The 25353-nt window shown below is 45.0% G+C and overlaps 8 protein-coding genes across 10 annotated transcripts; 5 read left to right on the plus strand and 3 right to left on the minus strand.

Annotated features, from left to right (window-relative positions):
• Positions 1–688: 688 nt before the first annotated feature.
• LOC117586961 (alpha-soluble NSF attachment protein) lies at positions 689–2839 on the minus strand. The gene is made up of 4 exons (XM_034277333.1): positions 2748–2839; positions 1985–2300; positions 1596–1916; positions 689–1531 (listed from the first exon to the last, which is right to left on the minus strand). Exons 1-4 carry the CDS (start codon positions 2837–2839, stop codon positions 1382–1384), a joined length of 879 nt encoding a protein of 292 aa, XP_034133224.1. The 3' UTR covers positions 689–1381.
• Positions 2840–3570: 731 nt separating this feature from the next.
• Positions 3571–8352, plus strand: LOC117586953 (eukaryotic peptide chain release factor subunit 1). Of its 3 annotated transcripts, none has more exons than XM_034277322.1 (8): positions 3571–3626; positions 4229–4566; positions 5309–5484; positions 5543–6012; positions 6080–6235; positions 6308–6505; positions 6574–6721; positions 8088–8352. In XM_034277322.1, the coding sequence occupies exons 2-8, from the start codon at positions 4481–4483 to the stop codon at positions 8168–8170; spliced, it is 1317 nt and encodes a 438-aa protein (XP_034133213.1). In that variant the 5' UTR covers positions 3571–3626; positions 4229–4480; the 3' UTR covers positions 8171–8352. The 3 variants fall into 3 exon arrangements, with proteins under 3 accessions (XP_034133213.1, XP_034133216.1, XP_034133215.1); XM_034277325.1 differs by lacking the exon at positions 8088–8352 and adding an exon at positions 6941–7045; XM_034277324.1 differs by lacking the exon at positions 3571–3626 and adding an exon at positions 4097–4167.
• A 1004-nt stretch (positions 8353–9356) lies between these two features.
• Positions 9357–11672, plus strand: LOC117586949 (cysteine sulfinic acid decarboxylase). Its single transcript, XM_034277319.1, has 4 exons — positions 9357–9625; positions 10013–10200; positions 10383–11358; positions 11427–11672. The coding sequence occupies exons 1-4, from the start codon at positions 9458–9460 to the stop codon at positions 11613–11615; spliced, it is 1521 nt and encodes a 506-aa protein (XP_034133210.1). The 5' UTR covers positions 9357–9457; the 3' UTR covers positions 11616–11672.
• Positions 11673–11778: 106 nt separating this feature from the next.
• Positions 11779–13252, plus strand: LOC117586956 (DNA/RNA-binding protein KIN17). Its single transcript, XM_034277329.1, has 2 exons — positions 11779–12836; positions 12894–13252. Exons 1-2 carry the CDS (start codon positions 11853–11855, stop codon positions 13092–13094), a joined length of 1185 nt encoding a protein of 394 aa, XP_034133220.1. The 5' UTR covers positions 11779–11852; the 3' UTR covers positions 13095–13252.
• Positions 13252–14864, plus strand: LOC117586954 (phospholipase A1 1). Its single transcript, XM_034277326.1, has 4 exons — positions 13252–13633; positions 13696–13955; positions 14019–14154; positions 14211–14864. Exons 1-4 carry the CDS (start codon positions 13282–13284, stop codon positions 14750–14752), a joined length of 1290 nt encoding a protein of 429 aa, XP_034133217.1. The 5' UTR covers positions 13252–13281; the 3' UTR covers positions 14753–14864.
• LOC117586948 (DNA primase large subunit) lies at positions 14762–16460 on the minus strand. The gene has a single exon (XM_034277318.1). The coding sequence runs from the start codon at positions 16409–16411 to the stop codon at positions 14798–14800; it is 1614 nt and encodes a 537-aa protein (XP_034133209.1). The 5' UTR covers positions 16412–16460; the 3' UTR covers positions 14762–14797.
• A 182-nt stretch (positions 16461–16642) lies between these two features.
• LOC117586942 (toll-like receptor 1) lies at positions 16643–20508 on the minus strand. Its single transcript, XM_034277308.1, has 6 exons — positions 19553–20508; positions 19260–19490; positions 18912–19166; positions 17186–18816; positions 16996–17123; positions 16643–16941 (listed from the first exon to the last, which is right to left on the minus strand). Exons 1-6 carry the CDS (start codon positions 19851–19853, stop codon positions 16722–16724), a joined length of 2766 nt encoding a protein of 921 aa, XP_034133199.1. The 5' UTR covers positions 19854–20508; the 3' UTR covers positions 16643–16721.
• Positions 20509–20860: 352 nt separating this feature from the next.
• LOC117586944 (protein inturned) lies at positions 20861–23829 on the plus strand. The gene has a single exon (XM_034277313.1). It carries the CDS (start codon positions 21036–21038, stop codon positions 23715–23717), a length of 2682 nt encoding a protein of 893 aa, XP_034133204.1. The 5' UTR covers positions 20861–21035; the 3' UTR covers positions 23718–23829.
• The last annotated feature ends 1524 nt before the right edge of the window (positions 23830–25353 follow it).

Below are 25353 nucleotides of genomic sequence, written 5' to 3' on the forward strand. Positions count from 1 at the left end.
TGAGAAGTTCCCACGCAGATGGATTTTTGTTCTAGAGATCAATTTATTATTTTGCTGCTGTAGGAGCCAAAGCTAGACTTTCTTTTCTGTGGCTGTTTGACGTTCGCATTCCACATCCGACTTGATCAAGTTTTCTAATTCGCGGAGAAACCCAACCGATCTAAAGTGGAAACTGGCTTACTGACGTTTAGGGTAGAGCGTAGAGGGAATAATCTATTCAGAATTATATTTCTGATCATCCATGTGCTTACCAATGCATGTTGTATGTACATAAAGTTGATTTTAGAGTCTGTGTCTGATTGGATTGGATACGAGGATTGGGATGGCGGGATTAATCCAAGCAAGTAACTTTATTAAAATAGTTAAATTTGAAATATCTGTGATAATGAATGCATAATTGCATTGCTTATACCCTTGCAGTGGTTTTTATTTAGATATCGTTTAATTGTTATGGTGGAATATCCATTTAATAATTGGCTTTTCAACCGCAAGGGTGTACAATTCTCTGCCCCGCATTTATTTAGTATATTTTAATTCTGTTTATTGGATTTGAATATTTTCTCATACACTTTTATAGGAGTTATCATATAATCTACTAAACATTTCAAAACATTTGCGAGATGGAATTTTCAATAAATGTGACCCTCAAGTATTTTTATAAGATTTCGTTACTCTCGTTTGAATATTATTTATAGGGGAATAGTTTTCGATACATTTATGGACATGCATATATAGTTGGTAGGTCTTGCATATTCTAAAACTCGTTTACTCTTCTTCTCTTAATGTGCATTATCAATGGAGGGGAGTTCTAATTTGATTCAACAAACATCCAATTCGGTTAAAACATCAATTTTGTTTTAACACAATAAAACTCTCCGGTTCTAGAAGCTAAAATGTTTCAAACAAAAAACAGCAGCTAATTAAACATTTTTTCTAATTAAAAAGAAAATAACAAATGTAACGCAAATACCTGGAAAATAACCGCGTTACAATTACATTCCTATAAACGTGCAATAAAAATGATTATAGATAACAGAACTTGCACAATTTTCCAAACATAATATTAACAGTGGCATTTGGCTTGATTTATTTATTCGTTGCAAGGAGCTGATATTCGTCTGGGAATATTCTTAGCCAATAGCTATCCCATCCGGAAAAGCTGGCATTTTATGGGGCGGCTGCTTAATATATTATTCAACTGTTAGTTAGTTCCTTTTTAATGGGATTATGTGTGTGTGTGTGTGTCTTTTCTGTGACGAGCAGTGCCACTTGTTTAATTAATTCTGTAGTTATATTGCATAGGTATATTAAATTCCGAAACGAATAAAGCATTTAGTAAATGTGTATGTGAATTTATCAGATCAGATAGTGTTTGATTAATTTATCGCAAATCTGGATCCTCGTCCGCAGCCTTCTTGATTCGGAGTAAAATGGTGGTGTACCACTGATCCAATCGTGAGATGCTATCGTAGTCCTTAACTGCCTCTGTGAAGCCCTCAATGTTCTGTTCCTCAAGATGCTCGCACAAAACCTGTGAATAAAAAGAATCAATTTCATATTAGAGACGCTCAGGTTCTCCTCATTTCATGTCTAACCTTAATGAGCTTGAACTCTCGCGAGTCCTGGAATGCTGGATATTGCTCCGCATATTTCTGGATTGCATGCTGGGCATTCAGCAGATCGACACTCAAATGACAGAGAGCTGCACGAAAGAAGTACTCCTTGGCGCTGTACTTGAGCAACGAGCTTTCCAGCGATGAGGCTGCCACCTGCTCGTATATTGATATTGCTTTCTCGTAGTCCTCCAACTGGGCTGCGTACTGGGCAACCTTCAACATGCACTTGTTGGCAGAGCTCACAGACTCCTCGCCCTTAAAGTAGTCGGCTGCCTGCTCATAGTGTTGAATCGATTTAGCCTGTGCGGGAATAAAAGTGTCCGGTTAACGATTCACGTTCAATCGGGAAATCGCTGCAGGGCACATACCAGAGTATTGGAATCAGCCTCGTACATTTCAGCGATGCTTTGGTGGTGCTTAGCGGCCATCGTGAAACGACCCATGTCAGTGTAAATGTCTATGGACTTCATCAGACAGGCGACAGCGTTCTCAACATCAACCTTTTTGTAGCAGTTGGAGGCATCCACATAGCAGGTGCCTGCATCATGGCGACTTCCAGCACGGGCGTGCAAAGTAGCCGCCTCGCAGAAGCATTCGCCAGCCTTTGTCCAGTTCTTGGACATTTTGAACATGTTGCCAGCACGCTGATAGCACTCGATGGCATCTTCAACCTTGTTTGACCCTCTGCAAAAAAGAAAAGAGCACACCCAAGTTTAAGACACATGCATAAAAATCGCATTCAGCCCATTTGCAGGGATTTATAAGTAACAAAGGAACAAAGAAACAATTGTGGAAGATCGAAACAAAAGTAAAGTAACTTTTCCATTAAATAAAATGATGAATCACCTTTTCATAGTTTCATGATTAATATCCAAACTTATACATAGATATGTTTATCTGTGCAATCTTGGAGCTGGTACATATAGGATGTGATATGGGAGAGAGGGTGGCAGGCAGAAGAAATAGCAGCGCAGCTTACTGGAATTTCATATTCATGCATGTGTGTATGTATGTAGTTACACATACATGCATACAATGTACGCATGTTTAAGATGTAAGCTTGCATTAACCAGTGGAACGGAGGTGGAAGGTGGAATATATGCACATAATCGTATTTTCCATTTGACTTACCCGAAAAGAGAGCCCAGAAATCCTTTTTGTTGTGTCAACTTCTTTTCGGCGTCAGCCATCAGCTGCAGGGCCTTCTGCTCGTTGTCACCCATTCTGAGGAATTATGTTCGCTTTGTGTGAAATTGCATTTAAATGCAACAACTAAGTAGGGTAGGGCTCGGCTGGACCCTAGGTTTGGAAGAAAACTTTTATTTCCACTTTTACAATAAAATCAATATACGCAGGTATCAGAGGAGGGGAACTATCGATTGCACTATCGATGGTTGGACACCATCGACCTAGCTCACTATCGATTGCTACAATTCAATATCTTAATGATACAAATTCATTTTACATATAAAATATATAAATTTATTTCAAAATAACAATCACACTCAAATCAAAGTGACTACATTAAAATGCTTACATTTAAAAAGCCAAATAACCATAATGGCAGACAAAGGCGCTAAGGTGTTCTTGTTCATTTTCATTTGGGTCTAATTAGATTCATCTTTAATGTTAAATAGACTCTGAATTCAGCATTAGCATCCAGCTTCCAACACTTTGTTATTTATATCCCTATTCTGCTAAGTATGTTATTGGTATGTAGAAAATGTGTAGTAGTAATGTCATAAAGTCATAAGTTATACCAGCCAATAAAAAGGAGAATTTATATTCAGAAAAATTGATTCATCAATCGGATTATATTATTGTTTCAGTGGTGAAAGTATTTTCAAGCTAGTAATATCAAAAATATAACACCATAAAGAGGAATCTGATTTAAGACTACGGTATATTTACGGTATATTTTGAAGATTCAATGGTATAAATTGGTATGTTTATTTTATCGATAGTCGATAATCGATCATTTCGCGGTCCACGTCCGGTTTTGTGCACGTTGTATGAAAAATTATTAAATTAGCCCCTATTTCTAAGTGGATAATGTGGACTGTGTGCAGAGGCAATACGTGTGATAATCTATAAGAGATTTCATCAAGTTTGCAGTCATCGGAAAGGCAATTCGAGGACAAATATCATTTGCACGCGATTGTGTCAACGTCACCTTTGGAGCCGTCTCAGTTCCACTCTCTCTCTCACACGCTTTTTCTATCCCTGTCGCACTGCTAAATTTTGCGTACGGGCGCTAATTCTCGTGGAAGCATAAGTGGAGTGAAATAATATACTCGAATTGTGCTCAACTCGAGACTGAAATCAGTCTTTTGTTCACAGGAAAAGTTGTCATCCTAAATCTGTCTGTCTGATTGTCTGTCCCCAGAAATCTGAATCTTTAGGGAGTGTGTGAATTTACAAGAATTCGAGTAAAAAATTATTAGTATTCGCAATTATTTCGCTCGTTTTGTGACTCTGTGACAGCTACTGCGCTCAATTTCGTTCTCCCCTTTCTTTCTTACATTATTTACAAGTGTATGCGATTGTGTGGGTGTATGTGTTCGTGTGTACATGTAAAAATGTGTGTAATGTGTGTATATAACCATTTACAGGGTATTTTCATCACGGCAGCCACGTTAAAAGGAAGAACGTGAATGTCAATACAACGAACACAGGGAACGGTGAACATAAATACTAGCGGCGCAGAAGAATCGGAGAAGGAACAGGCTGCCTAACCCTCCCCCTAGCCACAGTCACAGCCAGCAGCCACTGTCACCGTCACACAACAAGCACAAAAAATCACTCTCGTAATTCTATTGGCAACGACTTTGAAGGGGAACAGGAGATAGAAATTCACAAGCAAAATGTCTGGCGAAGAAACGTCTGCTGATCGCAATGTCGAAATATGGAAAATAAAGAAACTCATCAAGAGTCTGGAAATGGCACGCGGGTGAGTACACACTCTTCTCCTCCCTCCCCTGATTCAATGGCTCCACCATTGTGTGCATATTTTGCTTAGTTTTCCTTTTGTGGGGTACACACACCATGCTGCATCGGACGGGCGTGTGTGTGGGGCGGGTGCGGAGAAACTGCGCGCTGTCGCCAGACCTTGCGACTGTTTTGGGGGAGCCGCAAGTGGCGCGTGTGGTGGTGGGTAGCTGTACAACCACCACCTTCACTTTTTTGAGCGCAGTGACTCTCTCGGAGCATATTGTTTGCGAGCCTTTGAGCCCCAATCGTCTCAAACGTTACCACACCACCCGTTTGAGGTTTTTTTTATACCTTTTCCCGTTCCCGTTCTCAGCGTTTGAGCAACACGTTTTTCGTCAGGTTTTTATCAGTTCAAACTAGACCTTACCGCTGTGCCCCGATGAGGTGGAGCCCATGAGTAATGCGCCTCGTGGTTCACCCCTCTGCCTAGCGGATTGAGTGCTCTCACTATTTGAGTCTACTTCACAACTCCACCCTCTCACTCTGTCTCGCTCTCTATTTGAGTCCTTCTTTCAATTGGGGTCCCCGATTCTCTCCGACTCTCCGACAGTAGGTAACAAGGTCAACGATTCACAGAACTCGGCTATACTACAGGGTGTAATTGTGTAGTACATATGTATGTAGTATATAACTCACCTACAGTGGCGCCTCACCACTATTTCGATTCCGAATTCCACTCACTTTCTCTTCTTTGATTTCAGAAATGGCACCAGCATGATTTCCTTGATTATTCCGCCAAAGGATCAAATCTCGCGCGTTAGCAAAATGTTGGCCGATGAATTTGGAACGGCGTCGAACATCAAGTCGCGCGTGAACCGCTTATCCGTCCTTGGTGCCATTACGTCGGTCCAGCACAGACTTAAGTTATACACCAAAGGTGAGTTGAGATATCCTGAGATTGTAAGAAGAAATAAATACAAATCATTCGATTTCAGTGCCTCCAAATGGTTTGGTCATCTACTGCGGCACTATTGTCACAGAGGAAGGCAAGGAGAAGAAAGTGAACATAGACTTTGAGCCATTCAAGCCCATCAACACCTCGTTGTATCTGTGCGACAACAAGTTCCACACGGAGGCCCTCACTGCCCTGCTGGCCGATGATAACAAATTCGGCTTCATTGTGATGGATGGTAATGGTGCGCTGTTCGGTACCCTGCAGGGCAACACCCGCGAGGTACTGCACAAATTCACCGTCGATCTGCCGAAGAAGCACGGTCGCGGTGGTCAGTCTGCCCTTCGTTTCGCCCGTCTGCGCATGGAGAAGCGTCACAACTATGTGCGCAAGGTCGCAGAGGTGGCCACCCAATTGTTCATTACCAATGACAAGCCCAACATTGCCGGCCTCATTCTGGCTGGTAGCGCGGACTTCAAGACCGAGCTCAGCCAGTCCGATATGTTTGATCCCGTGAGTTGTGCACCATCCTATGGCCTCTGCCTCGGCTAACACTGTTTTTTCTGTTACCCATTTGCAGCGTTTGCAAACAAAAGTCATCAAGCTGGTGGACGTTTCTTATGGTGGCGAGAACGGCTTCAATCAGGCCATCGAATTGGCAGCCGAGTCGTTGCAGAATGTGAAATTCATACAGGAAAAGAAACTCATTGGGCGATACTTTGATGAAATTTCTCAGGTATATTGAATTGGGGTGTTTCCCCTTTCCAAATTGATTCTGTGTGACGAGACGTTGGCTTTTGTGATCTAGGACACTGGAAAATACTGCTTCGGAGTGGAGGACACTTTGCGTGCACTGGAACTGGGATCGGTGGAGACTTTAATCTGCTGGGAGAACCTCGACATTCAACGCTACGTTCTTAAGAATCATGCCAACTCGACGTCAACGACAGTATTACATTTGACGCCTGAGCAGGAAAAGGACAAGTCGCACTTCACTGACAAAGAGGTATACACCATCCCCAGCTATTATCATTTGATTTCCTTCTTAAATTCATTCCATTATTCTATCAACAGAGTGGCGTGGAGATGGAGCTAATCGAGTCTCAACCGCTGCTGGAGTGGCTGGCAAACAATTACAAAATTTTTGGCGCCACGCTGGAGATCATTACCGATAAGTCGCAGGAGGGCAGTCAGTTTGTGCGTGGCTTCGGCGGCATTGGCGGTAAGTCGAGACAAACACAGCTCCAGACACTAACGTTAGCTATCATACTGGACTGGAGCTTGCTTTAGTTGTAGTTATATCGTAAGCTAATCAATGCCGAAAGTTGAAACTGTTTTTCCATTCCTCTTCCCTCATGCTGCTTAACCACGAATGCGGCACACGAATGGTCTTGGCCTTGGCTATAATTGAATATTTGTAAAATGTAAATTTGTCGAATAGGCATTTTGCGCTACAAAGTAGATTTTCAATCCCTGCAGGCTGACGAGCCGCTGGAGGATGTTGATCTCGATGATTATTAGACACCAGTGTGCTGTGAACAGACTCGCACTTTGCTGTTCGCTATTTGCGAGTCTAAGAGTTCTCGATTATGCGTTAAATTCAACAAATAACAAATATACTTTTTTGGGGAAATCTCGTAAAGCAAAACGTTCAAATTGATTAGGAACCAATTTACTTGCCACATAGTTTTAATCTATGTTCAGCGTAGCCGTTCGATACAATATTTATCAGCAGAGTAGGGAGGGTCCTGCATCACTCGGAGGTGGATTGCATTTCACTGTCGGATCAGGTCAGGGTGCACTAGATGTGTACCCATATCTACGATTTACCAAATTTTTAAATTAGTCCGCGAATACTTTTAAGAACTCACAAATATTTAATTCGTAAATTAACTGAAACGATGCAACGGCATCGTTTTCACACAATCCATTAGATTATTCCCTGTTTTCGGATTCACTTTAATTCCATTAAAACAAAAAACAAAAAAAGAAAGCTAAATAAAAGAATAAGATATACGGCGAGCGTGTCACCACTTAGCTGGCAAAGAGTTCCCCCGAACGTGTATCTGCATTTTCCCTTCTATTCAAACCTTAGACCGAGAGAGAGTTATAAGAAAGTACACAAGAAACAAATTAAAACCATGAGAATTGTAATAAAAATAAAACACACCACACATAAAAACGATTAAATAAATATAACTATCAGAACATGATGGCAGTGCTACTCCAGTACTCCTGTACTCCTTTTGTAGCCTCCTTACTTAATTTAGAACTAGTTACTTAATAATGATGCCTAAAGAGGTGAGACCCTAATGTTTAGTTTTACAAGTTATCTTGGGTTATCTTTTATCATTTTGGTTTATCTACACTCTTGCAGATGATATATTAATTTATAATTTATGCATTTCCTGTATCCTTCAGTTTTATCTGTTCCATGTTTGATTTGGCCAAAGCTTTAACGCCCTCAAAGCTAGTCTCTTTCTTCTTTCATTTAATTTATTCATTCAATATATTATTAGTTCTCTTTATTATTTTCTGTTTCTTTATAATTTATTTGATATTAATACGATAACATTGTACTTCCGCAGGTATCTTACGCTACAAGGTGGATTTCCAGAGTATGCAGCTTGATGAATTGGACAATGAAGGCTTTGACTTAGATGATTACTAGAGAATGTTTCTGTTAATACAACAAAAAGCTACACCTACCATCGAACGTAAATTGAAACTGAGCAGCCACATAGACCAGGAAATTAAATAGAATATTTTAATACTGCGCGAAAAACACACACAACAAACCCCTCTTCCATTTTTACGTTGTTGGCGAGTAAAAGTAAAATCTAAATTAATGCATATATACAAGATAATAATATGTTAAATCGAAGAAAACAAACATTAAATGATACCGTTTTACGTGAACAAAACTGATACAAATGTCCATTATGATTTAGTGGACCCAAACACTACCAAAGGGCTAACAATATCAATGTTCTAAGGCTTTTTCCCTCTACGATTACCAAGCACCAAGTACAACTTGCATGCAGATGTTTGTAAATAGTTGTCTGAAACCCGTTTCAGCTTTTCAGTGCAAATAGTAAAGAGCACAAATCCCAATACATATAAATTTACATACATATATGCTACGAGTGTTAGTACATGCATTCAAATGCTGTATTTGTAAGTACTCACCTACCATACGTACGACTTACTGTGCTCGGACTACTTATCAGCTGGGTATCTCTTTCATTCAATTACCCCTTCTGAAATTGCACTCCATTAAACTCTTCTACTTTCAAAATCTAAAAAAAGAAAAGCCGAAAGTTCCAAGTGAAAACTAATCAATTTGATAGAGATCTTTTGATAAGGCACACAGGTAAACTGGCCATACCGACTATAGGATACCCTCTATTTCCAACAGCTTTTCTACAAGATTATACTGTGGTATTCCACGTGAGTGAAGTGAAAGTCTACAAGATTTCTTTTCTTAAAGAATGCAAGTACTGAAATGTTGACCCAATTCCAATGCTAATGAATATTTCCATGTGATTCCAGTTGTAGCACAGCTTCTTATGTTCGTCAAACATTTCTTAAACAAAAAATACATATCTATGAACTTTCCATCTATAGTTTGGATAAACAAAATTCGGTTCCACCCCAAAGATCACGATAGCGGCACTGTGCGTGTATATACAAATCGTATGCTCGCACTCGTGTATACCATTTGTATGTGGTAGAGTCTCGGTTTACAACTTTGATGAGAATTTGATCAAGAGAACGTACAAATGTACATACAATCTCGTAAAGTCACAATCAGCTACAGTGCGGCGACTGGCAATCACATCACTGGGGCACTTCCAATTGAATCGTCGGCGGCGACAGAGGTTCAAGAAATACTCACTTAATAAAATTAATCCGTTTTTTTCACTGGTAAAGTCGTGACTTGGCGATATTTTGTGATATGGATCAGGCAACAGCTGTGAATCGAGTTCGCGATGGCCTAATGGATGATTGGAAAATCCTGGAAAATGTATTCCAGCTACTGCAGAAGGACAACACATTCTGTGTGGACCCCCAAAAATGGAATAAGCAGAAAATTGTATCATTTTTGCAGCCAGACGAGTTGAAGGTACGTCTGTCTTGAGATAACGACGGGGTGACTGTCTGATTACAAACAGAAAAGAGTTCATTTCTTGACCTCCAAGACTTATTCCAAAGAAATTAATTGTGAATTAGTCAATTATATAATAAATTGAATGGTGTTGAGAGCACCGATAAGCCAAAACCGGTTCTCTTCAAGCCGAATGAATAGAATAAATGAATAGACATAGTACGAGTACGAGCTGTGTTTTTGATAAGTAATTATCTTTAAGTTAAAGTTAAAGTCAAAGTTATTAAATATATAAAAAGGTTGGATATACTAAACACACCTTCCATGGAAACAGACAGTCAATAAGCTTTAAATGAAACCCATAATGTACTTACATTTACATGTTTTTTATGTTATCATTCCAAGGAATTGATTAATCTGAAAATCCGGGAGACGGAGAAGTGCACTCTTTCGGAAATCGAGCAGATTTGCCAGTCGGTGATCGAGTATTCAGTGAAAACCTCGCATGGACGATTCCACAATCAACTGTTCGGACAGGTTGACCCCTTTGGAATGGCGGGAGCATTGGTCACAGAGGCCTTGAATGGAAGCTCGTAAGATTGCAGCAGCATTAACGTTGCACTTTGTACATACATTATGGGTGGCAATAATTATAATTGCATTTTGTATTTAAATTAATTAAGAGTTCGCAAGATTGTAGTCCAACAATCCTACATATTTCATTCCCCAGATGTGACATGATAATTGTGCAATAACTATCTTTCTCGACCTGCAGGTACACCTACGAAGTGGCTCCTGTTTTCAGTCTGATCGAGACAGAGCTGATTGCAACGGTGTGCAGGCTGGCCGGCTATACAGATGGTGACGGTATTTTCGGGCCTGGAGGATCCATGTCCAACATGTACGGCATCGTGATGGCACGCTACAAGTATGCACCAGAAGTGAAGACCTCTGGAATGTTCGGAATACGGCCCCTGGTGCTGTTTACCTCCGAGGAGTCCCACTACAGTTTTGTGAAGGCATCCCACTGGCTGGGCCTTGGAAATGACAATTGTGTGGCTGTGAGAACCAATGAACGTGGTCAAATGCTTTTGGACGACCTGGAGGCAAAGATAATGGAGTCAAAGGCTCGTGGAGCACAGCCTTTCTTTGTCAACTGTACGGCCGGAACCACTGTGCTTGGAGCATTCGATGATATCAATGGGGCTGCGGATTTAGCAGAACGCCACGGACTGTGGCTGCATGTCGATGCGTGCCTAGGTGGGGCAGCGCTGTTATCCCACAAACATCGTTCACTGATTGCTGGCCTCGAGCGTGCAAATTCCTTTGCCTGGAATCCCCACAAGACGGTTGGAGTTCCCCTGCAGTGTTCGCTGTTCTTGACGAGGGAGTCGGGAGAATTGCTGCAACGCTGCAACAGTGCGGAGGCCAACTATCTGTTCCATCAAGACAAGTTCTACGACGTCTCCTACGATACGGGCAACAAGAGTGTGCAGTGCGGCCGCAAGATAGATGCGTTCAAGTTTTGGCTAATGCTTAAGGCACGTGGCTACGGGCAGTATGGGCACTTGGTTGACCACGCCATCGATATGGGCAGATTGTTGGAGGATAAACTTCGTACTCGTCCCGATCGTTTCAGACTTGTACTCCAGAAGCATGAGTACTCCAATGTCTGCTTCTGGTACATACCCAAGGCCATGCGGGTTACAGCCAACAAGGAGACGTCTGATTGGTGGACCCGCTTATACACAGTAAGTAGAAACAAGTGTTTTATTTAAATGAAACCCATGACGACTTTGTTTTCTTGTTAACCTGCTAGGTAGCCCCCAAAATTAAGGAGAAAATGGCGTACAGCGGCTCGTTGATGGTTGGATATTCACCTCTGAAAGCGCGCAACTTGGGTAACTTCTTCCGGATGGTTTTCACGTGCTTTCCAGTGCTCCAAAGTAATGAGTTAGATTTTATCTTAGACGAGATTGAGCGACTGGGCGAGCAAATCATAGTTTAACCACAAATCATACAGTTCATCATGTAAAATAAACAAATTAATTTTATTTAAACTATAGTTCGTTTTTTCCCCGGTAGAGGTGGAGAACTATCGATAATGGTCACCAAATTATAAAATATCAATCAATCGATAGTACCTAAAGTGCCATCGATAGCTCTCCACCTCTAACTCAGCTGTGTTTTTGTTCATAAAATTGTGATTTTTTGTTATAATTTGTTATAAAAACCAAAATAAACAATGGGGCGCGCTGAGGCTGGTACGCCCAAGTACCTCGCCAACAAGATGAAGGCGAAGGGCTTGCAGAAGTTGCGCTGGTATTGCCAAATGTGCGAAAAGCAATGTCGCGACGAGAACGGCTTCAAATGTCACACCATGAGCGAGTCGCATCAGCGGCAGCTGCTTCTGTTTGCAGACTCGCCTGGTAAGTTTCTGCACAATTTTTCGAAAGAGTTCTCCGATGGCTACCTGGAGCTGCTGCGCCGGCGGTTCGGCACCAAGCGTACCAATGCCAACAAGATATACCAGGAGTACATTGCGCACAAGGAGCACATTCACATGAATGCCACCCGCTGGCTAACACTCTCCGACTATGTCAAATGGCTGGGGCGGACTGGGCAGGTTGTGGCGGATGAGACGGAAAAAGGATGGTTTGTCTCGTACATTGATCGCAGCCCCGAGGCCATGGAGCGCCAGGCGAAGGCCGAACGCAAGGAAAAGATGGAAAAAGACGACGAGGAGCGAATGACTGATTTCATTGAAAAACAAATCAAAAAGGCAAAGTCAAAGGACGATGACGACGACAGTGGGCAGGAGAAGTATACGGAACTTATTCGGGAAGAAGACGAACCGCTTAAGTTGGATATCCGATTGGAGAAAAAGTTCCAGCCCGAATCGATCTTGGGCAAATCGGCTCTTTCGGCAAAGCGACCCAGCTCTGAGGTTGATGAAAAAGTTTTCAAGAAGCCCAAGTCAATGTCGTCGGAAAAAGGCGGTTCCCATTCCAAATCTGCGCTGGATGAGATCATCCAACAGGAGGAGGCGAAAAAAGAGCGGACCAACCGCAAGGATTATTGGCTGCACAAGAACATTGTGGTGAAATTCATCTCAAAGTCCATGGGCGACAAGTTCTTCAAGCAGAAAGCTGTTGTGCAGGAGCTCATCGACAAATATCAGGCGAAAATCAAATTTCTTGATACAGGCGAAAAGCTGAAAGTGGATCAGGTACGCTCGATTCTATATGCCACAAGCGTTAGCTTATCTCTTTTCCTTTTCCTACAGGCCCACCTGGAGACAGTGATACCGGCCATGGGCAAAACAGTGTTGGTGGTTAATGGCGCCTATCGCGGGGCCGAGGCTGTGCTGAAAAAGCTAGACGAGCGCAAGTTCTCAGTCAGCATTGAGATACTCCATGGTCCGCTGAAAGGGCGAATAGTCGATAACGTACAGTACGAAGATATATCTAAATTATATGACGCATAGCAGAACCTATACGGATTATAGGTAAATCACTTTCTAGGATTAAGATTTTCTAAGATTAAATTTACACGAACACCCAAGCTCTACCGAAAGCAGAGAGTGAAATGAACAATTTTCCACTAAAAACTAAATTGAGGTCAATTAAACACGAATATTAATAAGCAAATGGTGCCATTGCCACTTGCAAAATATGGCAGATTATGCAAACATAAGGCTAAGGCAAAAAAAAAGTGAGATTAGGAACAATGAAGAGGCAGAACAAAGCTCGCAAAAGCACTTCCATACACTTGCAGCCTTACGCAAGGCAGAAAGAGATTCACTTCGGTACGGAATAGAGATGCGGATTCAGTGTTTACTCCTCTGTGTACAAATCTCTGTGCAGTGTCATGCCGTACTCCCCGAGATGACATCAACTGATGTCAGATCTACAGCCAATTGGTGGGAGGCAGTGCCCAGAGTGCTGACCGACATTGTGACTTTGAAAGCGAACATCCTTACAGCTGTTCCGCTCGAGCTAGCAGCCAATGCGATAGATAAACTGTGTAAGCATACAGCATACAAATGTCTATTGTTAGTACGCATGTCAAACGATGTGATTCCACAGGCTCGTCCACGCTGTTTATGGGCAGAGTTCCACCGAAGATCACTCCGGATATAAACAAAATGCACTTTCAGTACATGACGCCCTGCCACAACTACAGCGTTCCACTGCTGGATGCAGCGAAGCTCTGGAATCACTCCAAGTTCGGCAAGGGTCGCAAGGTGGTCATCTTGGCCACCGGCTGGACCAACACCGTTAACGAATCCTCTGCTATCGCCATGATTTCGAGGGCCTTCATGTGTCGCCGCGATGTGAATTTTGTAGTGTGTAGAGAGAGTCCTGCCCTGCACTGTAAATTTCACTTATAAACCAAGAAACAATTTCAGATTGTGGACGCAGCCGATTACGTGGACACTCTGTACTCTTGGTCGGCCCTAAACACGGACCTAATCGGCGAGCACATTGCTGTGGGTCTGACGCACTTGATAGAGCTCACTCCACTGCGAAATATCCACCTGATCGGTAAGTGATAGTCTAAACAGTTGAAGGATCCATGGATGATATGTGAGCTTCCGTAGGGCACTCACTGGGGGCACACATAATGGGCACCGCTGGGCGCTCATTTAAGCGTCTTACTGGCCGGCTGGTACCCCGCATAACTGGTCTAGATCCCGCCAAGCCCTGTTTTCGGCAAGAAAAGATTCTGCCGGGACTGACACGGGGAGATGCGCAGCTGGTAGACATCATTCATACGAATATTGGGATTCTGGCAAAGCGAGGACCCCTGGGAGACGTTGATTTCTATCCAGGTGGCGCACATCCCATACAGCCCGGTTGCCTCACCATTGGCTGCTCTCATACACGCGCTGTAGAGTACTTTGCTGAAAGCGCATATCCCCAACAGGAGAAGAACTTTATGGCCACCAAATGCAGTTCCTGGGACGAACTCAGACGACGCGACTGCAGGGCGGGCAACCCTTCCTCGATGGGATACATAATTGATAGAAAAGCAAGAGGCATCTATTACCTAGATGTGAATGGATGGCCCCCGTATGGTCGAAGTAGTAGTGGAAAGGCGGGAAGTGCCAGCTCAAAGACCTGCTACCTTTGTCGGACGTGAGACGATTAGTAAGTCTATAGATACGTATTTAATTGTCTTAGCTGATTAGAATGTAATTTCCGTAAGATCTAGATCATCATTAAAGGCCTCCGATATGTCCTTTTGGCTCTGATATGCTCGCTCCTGTGACTCCGCGATCTTCCACAGCTCATCATCGTCGTCGCCGTTGAACATTGATCTATCCGCATGTCCCTTAATGTCTGGCCTGGGTTTGATCTTCTGTGGCATGGAGCCAGCAGTGCGCTTCTGACGATTGCCCATCAGTATCTGGCTCTCCTCGAAGTAGGTGTTGGGATGATTGATGGTCGGTTCCACGTTCGAGTTGTGCGTGAGCATAAAGTACTTGCCACAGGCGATCTGATAGTGACCGCGGGACACAAAGAACATCACCTCCTCGATGTGGCTGGTCGACAGACCGTAGGAGGCCAGTTTTGTTTTGAGTGTAGCCGGATCCACGGATTTGTAGGGACAGCCGTGGCAGTCGCCTGGTGCAGCCATTTCCTTGATGATTTTGGAGCAGGAGTAGGGTGTGTAGTTGACCATGGATCCCTTTTTGCCATAGTTGTGGTGAATGTTGTACTCGTAGCTGCGCGTGAACTTATCAGCGTCCATCTTCTTTGTGAACTCCTCGCGCCAGAAGCGAATGGAATCTTCAAGAGTTACGCCAATGCCCTTGAGGAAGAGACCATACTGCATGCGGCCGCCGTGCTTGATGTGATGCTGGGCCCGAATGTGCTCGTGACACATGCGCATACATAGCGGCATCGATGTTTTGGATAGCTGGTTGAGGGACTCGATCGCAACGGCAGCATCGCGGCATATAGTATAATCCTTGCCGGTGTACGAGTTGTGCAGTGCCTTGAGCATGCGCGAAATGCGCTCATCTCCCTCCACCTCGTCGATAAGGCCCTTGGATGCCAGCAGGCCCATTTCGATTATATCCTGTTGCTTTGTGCCGACAATTGAGACCAGATCGTGGGTGTTCACATACGCGAAGCCCTCCTTCAGGTAGCACCGGCGACCGCGCACCAAGTCCAATACCTGCGTGAATGGCACCTTGTAGAAGTCGAGAAGCTCTATCTTGGAAACACTTTGGCCCGCTGTGCTCTCGTAGAGACCGTCCTTGACCTCATCCTTTTCTGACTCTGTCAGAGGCTGGAACTTGAAATCATTCTCCTCGAGGAACTGCTTCACCTCTGCACTGCTCAGGGCTGCAAACTTGTATCTAAAAAGCTCCATCTCGCGGGCCACAAACCAGCGAGTCAAGTCCTCGGACCGACAGTAGGCCAATCGGAGTATAAAGTGCGATAAGTAGTCGCGCCGACGCGTCTGTATTTCCGACTCGTGCTTGCTGCCCTGGCCACTGGCTCCGCCGGATGAGCACAGTCTCAGATAGCTGCGCAGGCCCTCGCGTGTTAGCTCTGCATTCACATATTCCTTCCATTCCTCAGAGAGCAGTCGTAGTCCTTTCGTTCCTGCTCGGTCCAGGACGCGCAGCAGACGCAGTCGTTCGAGGGCAAGCTCCTCGAATTCCTCAATATGAATGTCGTCTGTCGGTGGATAGAGGTACATCATTACATTGTGGGGGTACTTGCTCTCAAGGCTGACCACCTCGATTTTGACATCAGTGCGGGCTCGTTTCTTTAAACGAAATTCCATTTTGTTTATTGGAGTACAAAATATTTAATGCACCTATTTTTGCGCGCGAAGGTGAAACAGCTGTTGCTGTTGTTATCGATAGCTGTAAAGCGTATGTATCGGATGCATATGTTAATATGCATACTATCGGCATTTCATGAAAGTGAAAACATTACGAAAACGTGATTTCACCTAGCTTCACCTGTTTCAAAAAATGTGGAAAGCAGCACCAACACACACACACTGGTTGAGTATATTTTACGTATTAATCTATTTTTGATCAGGTACATGTAAAACTGACTAGGAATTTATTGGGTTATTTATGGGTTCCTCAATCTTTGTTCTCTTTCGAATGACGAATGCCAATGACTTCCAGCGATCTTCTCAAGCGTTTCCAAAATAGCTTACGCTCCTCCAGCTTGGGTTTTTCGACTGGCCATTTGATATAGGTTTTCACATCCATTAAATATTGTAAGGTTTTGGGACGCTTGCTACGCGGTATATCCTCCAGGAACACAAGGATCAAATGTTCTTTGCTGACCTCAAAAATGCTGAAAGATAAGTGTGTGAGGACTGGAATGGCATGCCAGATTGGCTTTGCTCACCGATGCTGGGCCAGATACATTTCGAATTGGCACCAGTGGCTGAGTAGAAACTTGGAGGAAATGATCAGCATCAATGAGTGCGATCGATCCATGCATGAGATAATGTTGTCCAGTATGGTGACCCCGATCTGCAAAGAAAATCTCATTACATTAGTACACATTAAGCCCCCTAAGGAACCCCCCAACGAACCTGAAAATCTCTTTCATGCAGACATATGGAAATATCTCCTGCTTCCTCGACATTGGGCAGCAGTTCATTCAGCACCCACGCTCGATCGTTTTGGCAGTAGCTGATGAAGATGTCGTAGACCGTGCTGGGATCACGTTGCGACAAATGCGCAAAGCTGTCCACCGACTCTTTCGATGCACTGGACAGCAGAGCTGCGGACTTCAGCGACGAGTAGTAGTAGTGAATGTGCCAACGCTTCAGATAGATGATGAAGCCACAAATGGACAGGCCGAGGATGGTGCCAATCACCGCTATAAGCGTCGTCGTTAGGTTGTGCAATTCGTTTGAGATTTCGTTCATGGCTCGAACCTGGCAGTTCAGCTCCTCCACCTGCACTTGATCGGTGTCATTGAAGCACCAATACTGCGACGCATCATAGTCAAGCAGCTGAAACTTCAAAGTCAACATCTCAGCGTTGGTTAGCTCGGACATTGGGTACGGCGTCGAGGCAGGACATCTGGAGACACTGTAATGGCCAGCTAAGAATCGCAATTTGAAAATCTTGTTCACCCGCTTGTAGTCTTTGATGTTGTTGTAGCTGTTTTTCAGCTGCGGCAGAAATCGGTTCTGCCAGAGCTTTCGATCTATGTTTAGAGTTTCCGCGGTGCTCAGTAATTTCTGGATATTCAACGAACTTGTGGGGCTTATGTTGAGCAGATTGTACGAACAGTCGGCTTCCTTGTTGTTACCCGCCGCCACCTCGACCACTTCCCTCAGGTGGCAGTTGCAAATGAAGTTGTTGTCGCCGAGACTCAGGTACTCGAGGCGTTCAAAGTCCTTGAGCATCTCATTGGTCAGCACATTAATGTTATTACTGCGAAGATTCAGCACACGGAGCTCAAGGTTATTGTCGAAAGCGCTCTTGTACCAATTGCCAACGTGGTTGGAGCTCAAGTCGAGTATTTCCAAGCTCTTCAGCGGCTCGAACATGGTCGAAGACAGCGCGTTTATGTTGTTACCCGCCAAGCCCAGGATTTGTACGTTCTTCAGGGGCCTGGACCAGTCCATATCCTTGAGGTTGGAGTGCTCAAAGTACAGGTACTTCAACGTACTGCCAATCCCATCGAAAGCATCATCCAAGATATTGTTCGACACGAAGGGGTTCCCCGACAAGTCGAGGCCTTCCAGGGCGGTGTTTTTGAAAATTGCGCTGCTCACCATGGGAATGGCCGTGTAGCACAAGCTGAGGAACTTCAGCTTTGGCCCCAAGTGTGCAAAGGCCACGGCACTGTTGCGAGTCATTTTCGAGTGGGAAACATCCAGATAGATCAATTCCGGCAGCAGTTTAAATGCATTCTGCTGTATCTTTAGTCCGTAAATGAGGCTCATGGCCATCTCAAGTGTGGGCATTGATATTTGGTAGCTGTACGTGAGTACGTTGGTGAAGGAAATATCCAAATACTGCACTCCCTGAATATAATAGAACGTGTCCTGATTGATGGTCATTATTTTATTGTCCGACATGAAGAGCCGCTTCAAGTTGGTGACATTCCTAAAGGCCTCCTTCTCCACATACTCAATGCTGCAGTTGCTGATGTCCAGCTCCACGAGCCGTGTTAGATTCGGAAAGGTGGCCCAAGCAATGGCTTGCTCTAAGTGAGAGAAGTTAAAGGATTACAGATTACAAATTATCACAGACTAAAGGCATTATCTGTGGTAATAAATGTGTGTGTAATTGTGGTCTTACTTGACTTCCCAAGTTGGTCAACCTTCGCTTTCAGTAACTGAATGTAATCACCATAGGATTTATCATTCGTTGGGGGATTTATCGTGTTGGCGTTGTTCGTGTTCGTGTTCGTGTTCGTGTTGTTGTCTGTTGTGTATAGAAAGCATTCCCGATCGAACAGATCAGTGGCATTTTGTGCCAGCAACTGCTCGCATTTGTGTTGTGTTGTGTTGTTAATGGAGTCCACACGAGTTTCATTCAAATACCGCTCAACGGCTGAAATTTGCGAATGATAACTGATCATAGGAATGGGTGTATTTGTCTCTTGTTTCTATAGTTTAAGTGCAAACAACTTCTAGCCACACTTACCCTCAGCATCCGGCAGTAGGTCCGCAAACTTGTTTCCCCTCAAAGTTAACAGCTTCAACGAGTCCCTTAAAGAGTACAACGCTTGGTAGGGCACTGCATTGAGTGTGTTGTAGGCAGCCGAAAAGACTTCAACTTTCTTCATGTTAAATGTAAGTGAGAGTTTGGTCTGCTGGAACAAGTCTGTGTCCTCCACCATGTTGCCATGCGACAGGTCCAAATATAAGTATGTTGCTGTGCATAAAAATGGTATCAAATCAGAACAGAGGAAAGAAGAGATTTCTCCAACTACTCACAGTATTTTCCATTGAGCTGCTTCAGGGTTCCATTTGGATATGACCACCACAGCACATCCTCCTTGATGATATCGAGCAGACAACTGTTACCATCATCCGAATCGTATTTGAGCAAAGCTGACTTGAGATCTGCATCCGCAGTGGACTCTCCGCTCTCATCGGTCGTTATCTGGCGTAGATTTGGATTGGGCTGCACGTCGGAACTCATTGATCGTCGGAACTCACTGCCACTAATTGCTTGTGCATTTTCACGTAGCAGAGACACAACGAGAAAGACTTCTAATATGAATATAGAAGGCATTTTATAGGTCTATTAATTATCGCCGTTATCAGTGTCCACAAATTATTGATTGTCGAAGAGCAAGTTCCTACTTTGTCAATGAGCAAACATACTCGTACATTCTCGTAGCACTCGTCTGTTAGGTACATATATTGTTGACACTTCCTTTGTTGATTATAATCTTATTTTATTCAAGTGTTGTCTTTGTAGTTAAGTCTTTATTTGTTTGTCTCTTCCCAAACGCTTTTCGCACGTACCGATGCTTTTGCTTTACCGAAAAAGACTAACCAAAACAAGTGTTTGCCAATGGTCAGCGAATATAATTGGTGGCAGCCGATATGTGGCCAACACTGACACGATACGGCTTATCAATTTTGGCAATATTTTTGCCTGGCTTGCCTTTGAATGGGGTTCCAGCTATCAGCAGCGGGTATCAGTCTTTCGGTGGCAGAATGCGTTCGTTCCGCCCCCAGTCCCACGCTTCGGTCTGAGTAGGGAGAGAGGTCCATGTTTCATTATCGGATAATTATGGTTCGTTGCCGAACGCAGATTAGTCTATAATGCTAAACTGTGTAAGCAGTAATACGAATCAACTACCAACGATATCAATTGCATGTCTCGACGGTCTATGAGTCGACATATAACTGCTCCTACCACTGATAGTCCCTAGACGTGATTTACAGTTCAAATGAAAGCGATAAGACACCTTAGCAAACCCCCAAGATTATCTGTTGATTGGCGCTAATAAAGATTTCAAAGTTACTTATTTTAGGTGGGATTTCACAACAACTTTCTTCATATTTTCTGATATTTTTGACATTTTGTACTTTTATCATCTATGTTCTAAAGTCTTTCTGTTGTTACTTCTGTGAAATCATTTGCCTAGATTTATTTACAAACATAATCGTTACCAGAAGCGAAGAGCGCAAGTAGTTTCCCGCTGTTAAATGGCAAAGAGAAAAAGGCAATACACAGCCTTCTCCAGGTGGGCTTACACTGATCTCTGGCTCTGACTCGACTGCAATTAGAAACAGGTTTTGAGCAAGGTAGAACTGTGTGTAGTTTTAGGGTTTTCGGTTCTGTGAGAAGAGTCTGCCAGTCAGTCGACATTCAAATGTAAAGATCAGCGGACCTCGCGTTACTTTATGCGGCAGAACGCAATCTGATTGAAAAAGAGACAACTTGTCTAAAATAGCTGCCGAAATGCGCAAGTCTCCGGGTAGTCTGGCAGGCATTGATGCCAATTCGGAGGCCTTTTCCAGCTCCAGCTCTTCGATCAGTAACTCCTACAGCGACGGTAGCGATTCGGCCAGCTGGGAGGAATACGTGGCCACGGACGGCAGCCTCTTCTACGTTGAATACATGCCGCAGAATGTGAAGTCAAGCATAGCCAGTTCGGCGGAGCGTCGGGTGGAATTCATGCGCCGCTCACTGCGCCTGGGAAAGAAGCCGATGCGACGACAACATAATGCCAGTCGCCCGTCCCACTCCCAGACTCAGACTCAGGCGCAGATGCAGAGCCAGAGCCACAGTCGCAACCAGTTGTCAGAGCCCGAGCCCGAGCCCGACGAGTTTCGATTCTCACACTTCAAGACATCGCATGGGGACGCCAGCAGCAGCAACAAGAAGCTGCAGCTAGTTATAACTGCAGCAGATCGGTTTCGCTTTGGACGCCGCTCCACAGCCGTGGAGTCGATTCTTGGATTCCGAGTGCTGCCCTTTCCCGACCAGCCAGAGTGTCTCATGGTCGAGGGCTTTGTGCACGACATAAGCGCCATGCAGCACGACATCAAGCGGGGAGATTGGTTCAAGTCGCTCAACGGCATCGAGCTGTATGCCAGCAATGTCGACGAGCTGCTGCAGCAATTCGTGGAGCCCACTCAGGTCTGCCTCTGCTTCCAGGCCTCCTCCAGCTCCACAGACGCCGCAGCAGCAGCAGCAGCAGCAGCAGCGGCGGATCCCAGCTACGGACCTGGCCAGCAGGAGGAGCAGGTGCGCAAGGTGGAGAACTTTGCCATGTTTGCGGATAAGTTTGAGGAACTGCTGCTGCCAGAGCCTGACCCCTTAAAGACTGCCGATCCTATGCCCTTTGGCATGCTGTTGCTGCCACCGGAATGCTACCAGCATGACCAGCACCAGGACTCGCTGTACTACTACCCCGAGGGAGCAACGACCAACTTCCTGTACAAGGCACGTGGCAGCTTCCTCACCCTGCATGCCGTGCTCAGCGAGCTGCACACCCAGCCAATCACTTCGCGCCTGCTGGTCGACCAGGTTCCCTATCATGTGAACTACCGCCGGCTGAATGGCTTTCTGGTTCTGTTCGCCTACGCAAACAGTCTCTACAGCGCGGCCGAGTGCAACATGCGTTCGGATGAGCTGATTGGATATATACGCTTCTCCATGCCGGGCTTGGTGCTGGAAAACTTTGCAGGTGCAGAAACAGAGGGCAGGTCCGGAGATCTGAGATCATTCTTGCGCCACTTCTGTGGCATTCAGCGCACTCGGCTGCTGCTCAATTGCCGTGGAGCCACGCAGTTCGAGGAGCTGCTCGGGCAGTCACGGAATCTGCCCCTGCCCAAGGAGGCGCAGCTGCGCGTATTCGATGCACTGAGCGAGATGGAGGCCATGGATTACCGCAACTGGAACGATGAGCCGTTGACCACTCACCGCGAGTTCTTCATCTATGGCAGCGCTTTGTACTACAATCAATTCCTGGTGGCCAGCCTGCTGCCCGCTGAAGTGCGGGCCAATGTCGAGGGCTTCCTGAGATGCCGTGGGATCTTCGATCTGATTGGAGCACCGAGTGTGCGTGTCCGGGAGCTGTATGTGTGGGAGGAGATCGTGCTGCCCAATGCCACGGGCCGATACTTTCTGACCATCTGCACACGCAACCATCTCAGCCTGGCAGTTATCCTGAAGATATTCGATGCACCAGACATGGCGCCGGACACCGTGGTGGGACCATCGCTCTTTTACATCGAGGAGATACAGGAGACACTGGATCACCTCATTCAGTGTGGCATCGAGTCGCTGGCCATGTTCTGGTCCATTTCGAACAAGCGGCCTCAAGTGCTGGAGCAAATTGGCGCTGAGGCAAAGGACGAGAAGGAGGCAAACGGCAAACTGGAGTCCTTCCTCAAGCAAAAGCTTACGGTCTTGAGTACTGCGGTATCTGTGGATGAGGAGGCACAGCTCTGTTCCTCCCTGGGCGGATCTTCGATACACAGTCTGACGCCCAGCGAAGATGATTCGTCGCGCAAGCGTCTGACACCTATCCATGGCGGCGCAGAGGACTCCGACAGCGAGTCGGACTGGGAGAACTTTGCCGTTCAACATCCGCTGCACTATGGCCTCAATTTGAGATCGGAGACCCACAATCAGAGCCAGATGACCGAGTCCATGTGGAAGGAAATCAGCAATGTGGTGCCAGTGAAGATATCCGCCGGCTGGAAGAACTGTGTCCTTTACTATGTGTACATTGACATAGCCAATGGATCTCTGTTCGCTCCCTTCAATGACTGCGCGGAGAGTGCCACATTTCTTTCCGAAATACGCCAGGCCTGCCACATCATTCACTCTGTACTGGAGCGCTCCAAGCACTACCGGAGACAGCTCACTGAATCCATTAGAGGGCCAGTCAACGCCAATGGACACAGCAGCAGCAATGCAATATCGCTGGTGAGGGAGCACGGGATGACATTGGAAGCCTTCCCGCCTTCCAGAACGGAGAATCAGGCCTGTTCCACGAAATCCTTTCGATTTGTGGTGGTCGGTCGGCTCTTTCAGTCGCCAGCCAAAGAGGTCTACATATGTCATCGATCTGATGTTCCACAGAACATTGTTGAAATGGCCTTCAGGTTATCATTCTTCTCCATGGGATAGGAGGTTATTCATTATGCTTATTCATTATTTTTATAACCGTAACCACTTTCATACATACATACAAATTTAGGAATACTTAATTGGAAATACAGGAGAAATATGTGGTAAAAGATATTGACCGGAACGGAATAATTGCTTGAGTTTTCAGTTTTCAAAGATGACGCGGGTGTTATCGTTTTGTTTGTGCACAAAGTGCTGCGTCAATTTAACAGTTCCGAGATAGTTTTCGCGCCAAACAGCAATGAATTAGCAAGGTGTGTTCAAGCAACTAGGTGGCGTCGATTTCTCAATATCGATATCGTTTTTGCGTCGAACAGCACTTAATTTGCAAGGTGTGTTCGAGCAACTAGGTGGCGTCGATTTCTCAACATCGATATCATTTTTGCGTCGAACAGCACTTAATCCGCAAGGTGTATTCCAGCAACTAGGTGACAATTTCACAAGATCGATATCATTTTGCGTCGAACAGCACTTAATTTGCAAAGTGTGTTCGATATCACAGCATCGATCTCATTTTCGCTTCGATCAGCACCTAGTGTACAAGGTGCCTTGCAACTACGAGGTCTCTTCTGTTTTCGCGATATCATTTAGGCACGTGGAGAGTGTTTCATTTGTTTTGATGTTGTATCTTATCTGCCGTACAGATTGTATCACGAGCACTGGATGCTATGTGGAAACCCTGCCACAATGTGCCAAAAGTACTTTCCTGTAGAACTTATTTTCGTGTCAAATGAGGCGTGCACCTGGCCAGACGGATATACGGCATGTTAAGAGCGTTTACCTCTTCACCATCGCCTTCCAATGATAACCTTTTCCCTACTTGCAGGTGCCGCAGGATTTTGCTGTCAGGGGAGCCGCATGATGGCAGTCTACATTGCCAACAGATTGGCGGCTACTGAAGAGATGGGAAACTTGTAGATATCGGATACATGAACGGATACAATTTCTTCGAGAAGGGAACTGAGTACATCAGCTCAGCCTGTCGTTGATCAGCAGATGCGCCGCAATCCAGTTGCAGTTCTTCTCGACATGCTCAAGGCAGAGATTGTCCTCGGCACACTGCATAATCTGCAGATGCTATGTGGAAACCCTGCCACAATGTGCTAAAGGAACTTTCCTGAGGAACTGCTTTTCCTGACAAATGAGGCGTGAACCTGGCCAAACGGATATACGGCATGTTTAGTGGGTTAACCTCTTCACCATCCTCTTCCAATGATAACCTTTTCCCTACTTGCAGGTGCCGCAGGATTTAGCTGTCAGGGGAGCCGCGAAATAGCAGTCCACATTACCAATAGATTGGCGGCTACTGAAGAGATGAATGTTTGCTAGATATCCGTGTCCCTAGTGAAAGGATAGTAATTGTTTAAGAAGGGAACTGAGTGCAACAGCTCATCCTGTCGTTGATCAACCAGCAGATGCGCTGCAATCCAGTTGCAGTTCTTCTCGACATGCTCAAGGCAGAGATTGTCCTCGGCACTCTGCAGGTTGTCGACAATTGGCTGGGCTACAAGCGGAATACCACGATCATTGGCGTTACGACTACAATCGCACACGAAACGATGCTCGCGTACAACCAGCTACTAAGGCGGATGCTCAGCGAGAGAGAGATTGAGCTAATTCGCGATTTCTTGCTGTC

Source organism: Drosophila guanche, unplaced genomic scaffold (genome assembly GCF_900245975.1).
Source record: "Drosophila guanche unplaced genomic scaffold, DGUA_6, whole genome shotgun sequence".
NCBI classification, from domain to species: domain Eukaryota; kingdom Metazoa; phylum Arthropoda; class Insecta; order Diptera; family Drosophilidae; genus Drosophila; species Drosophila guanche.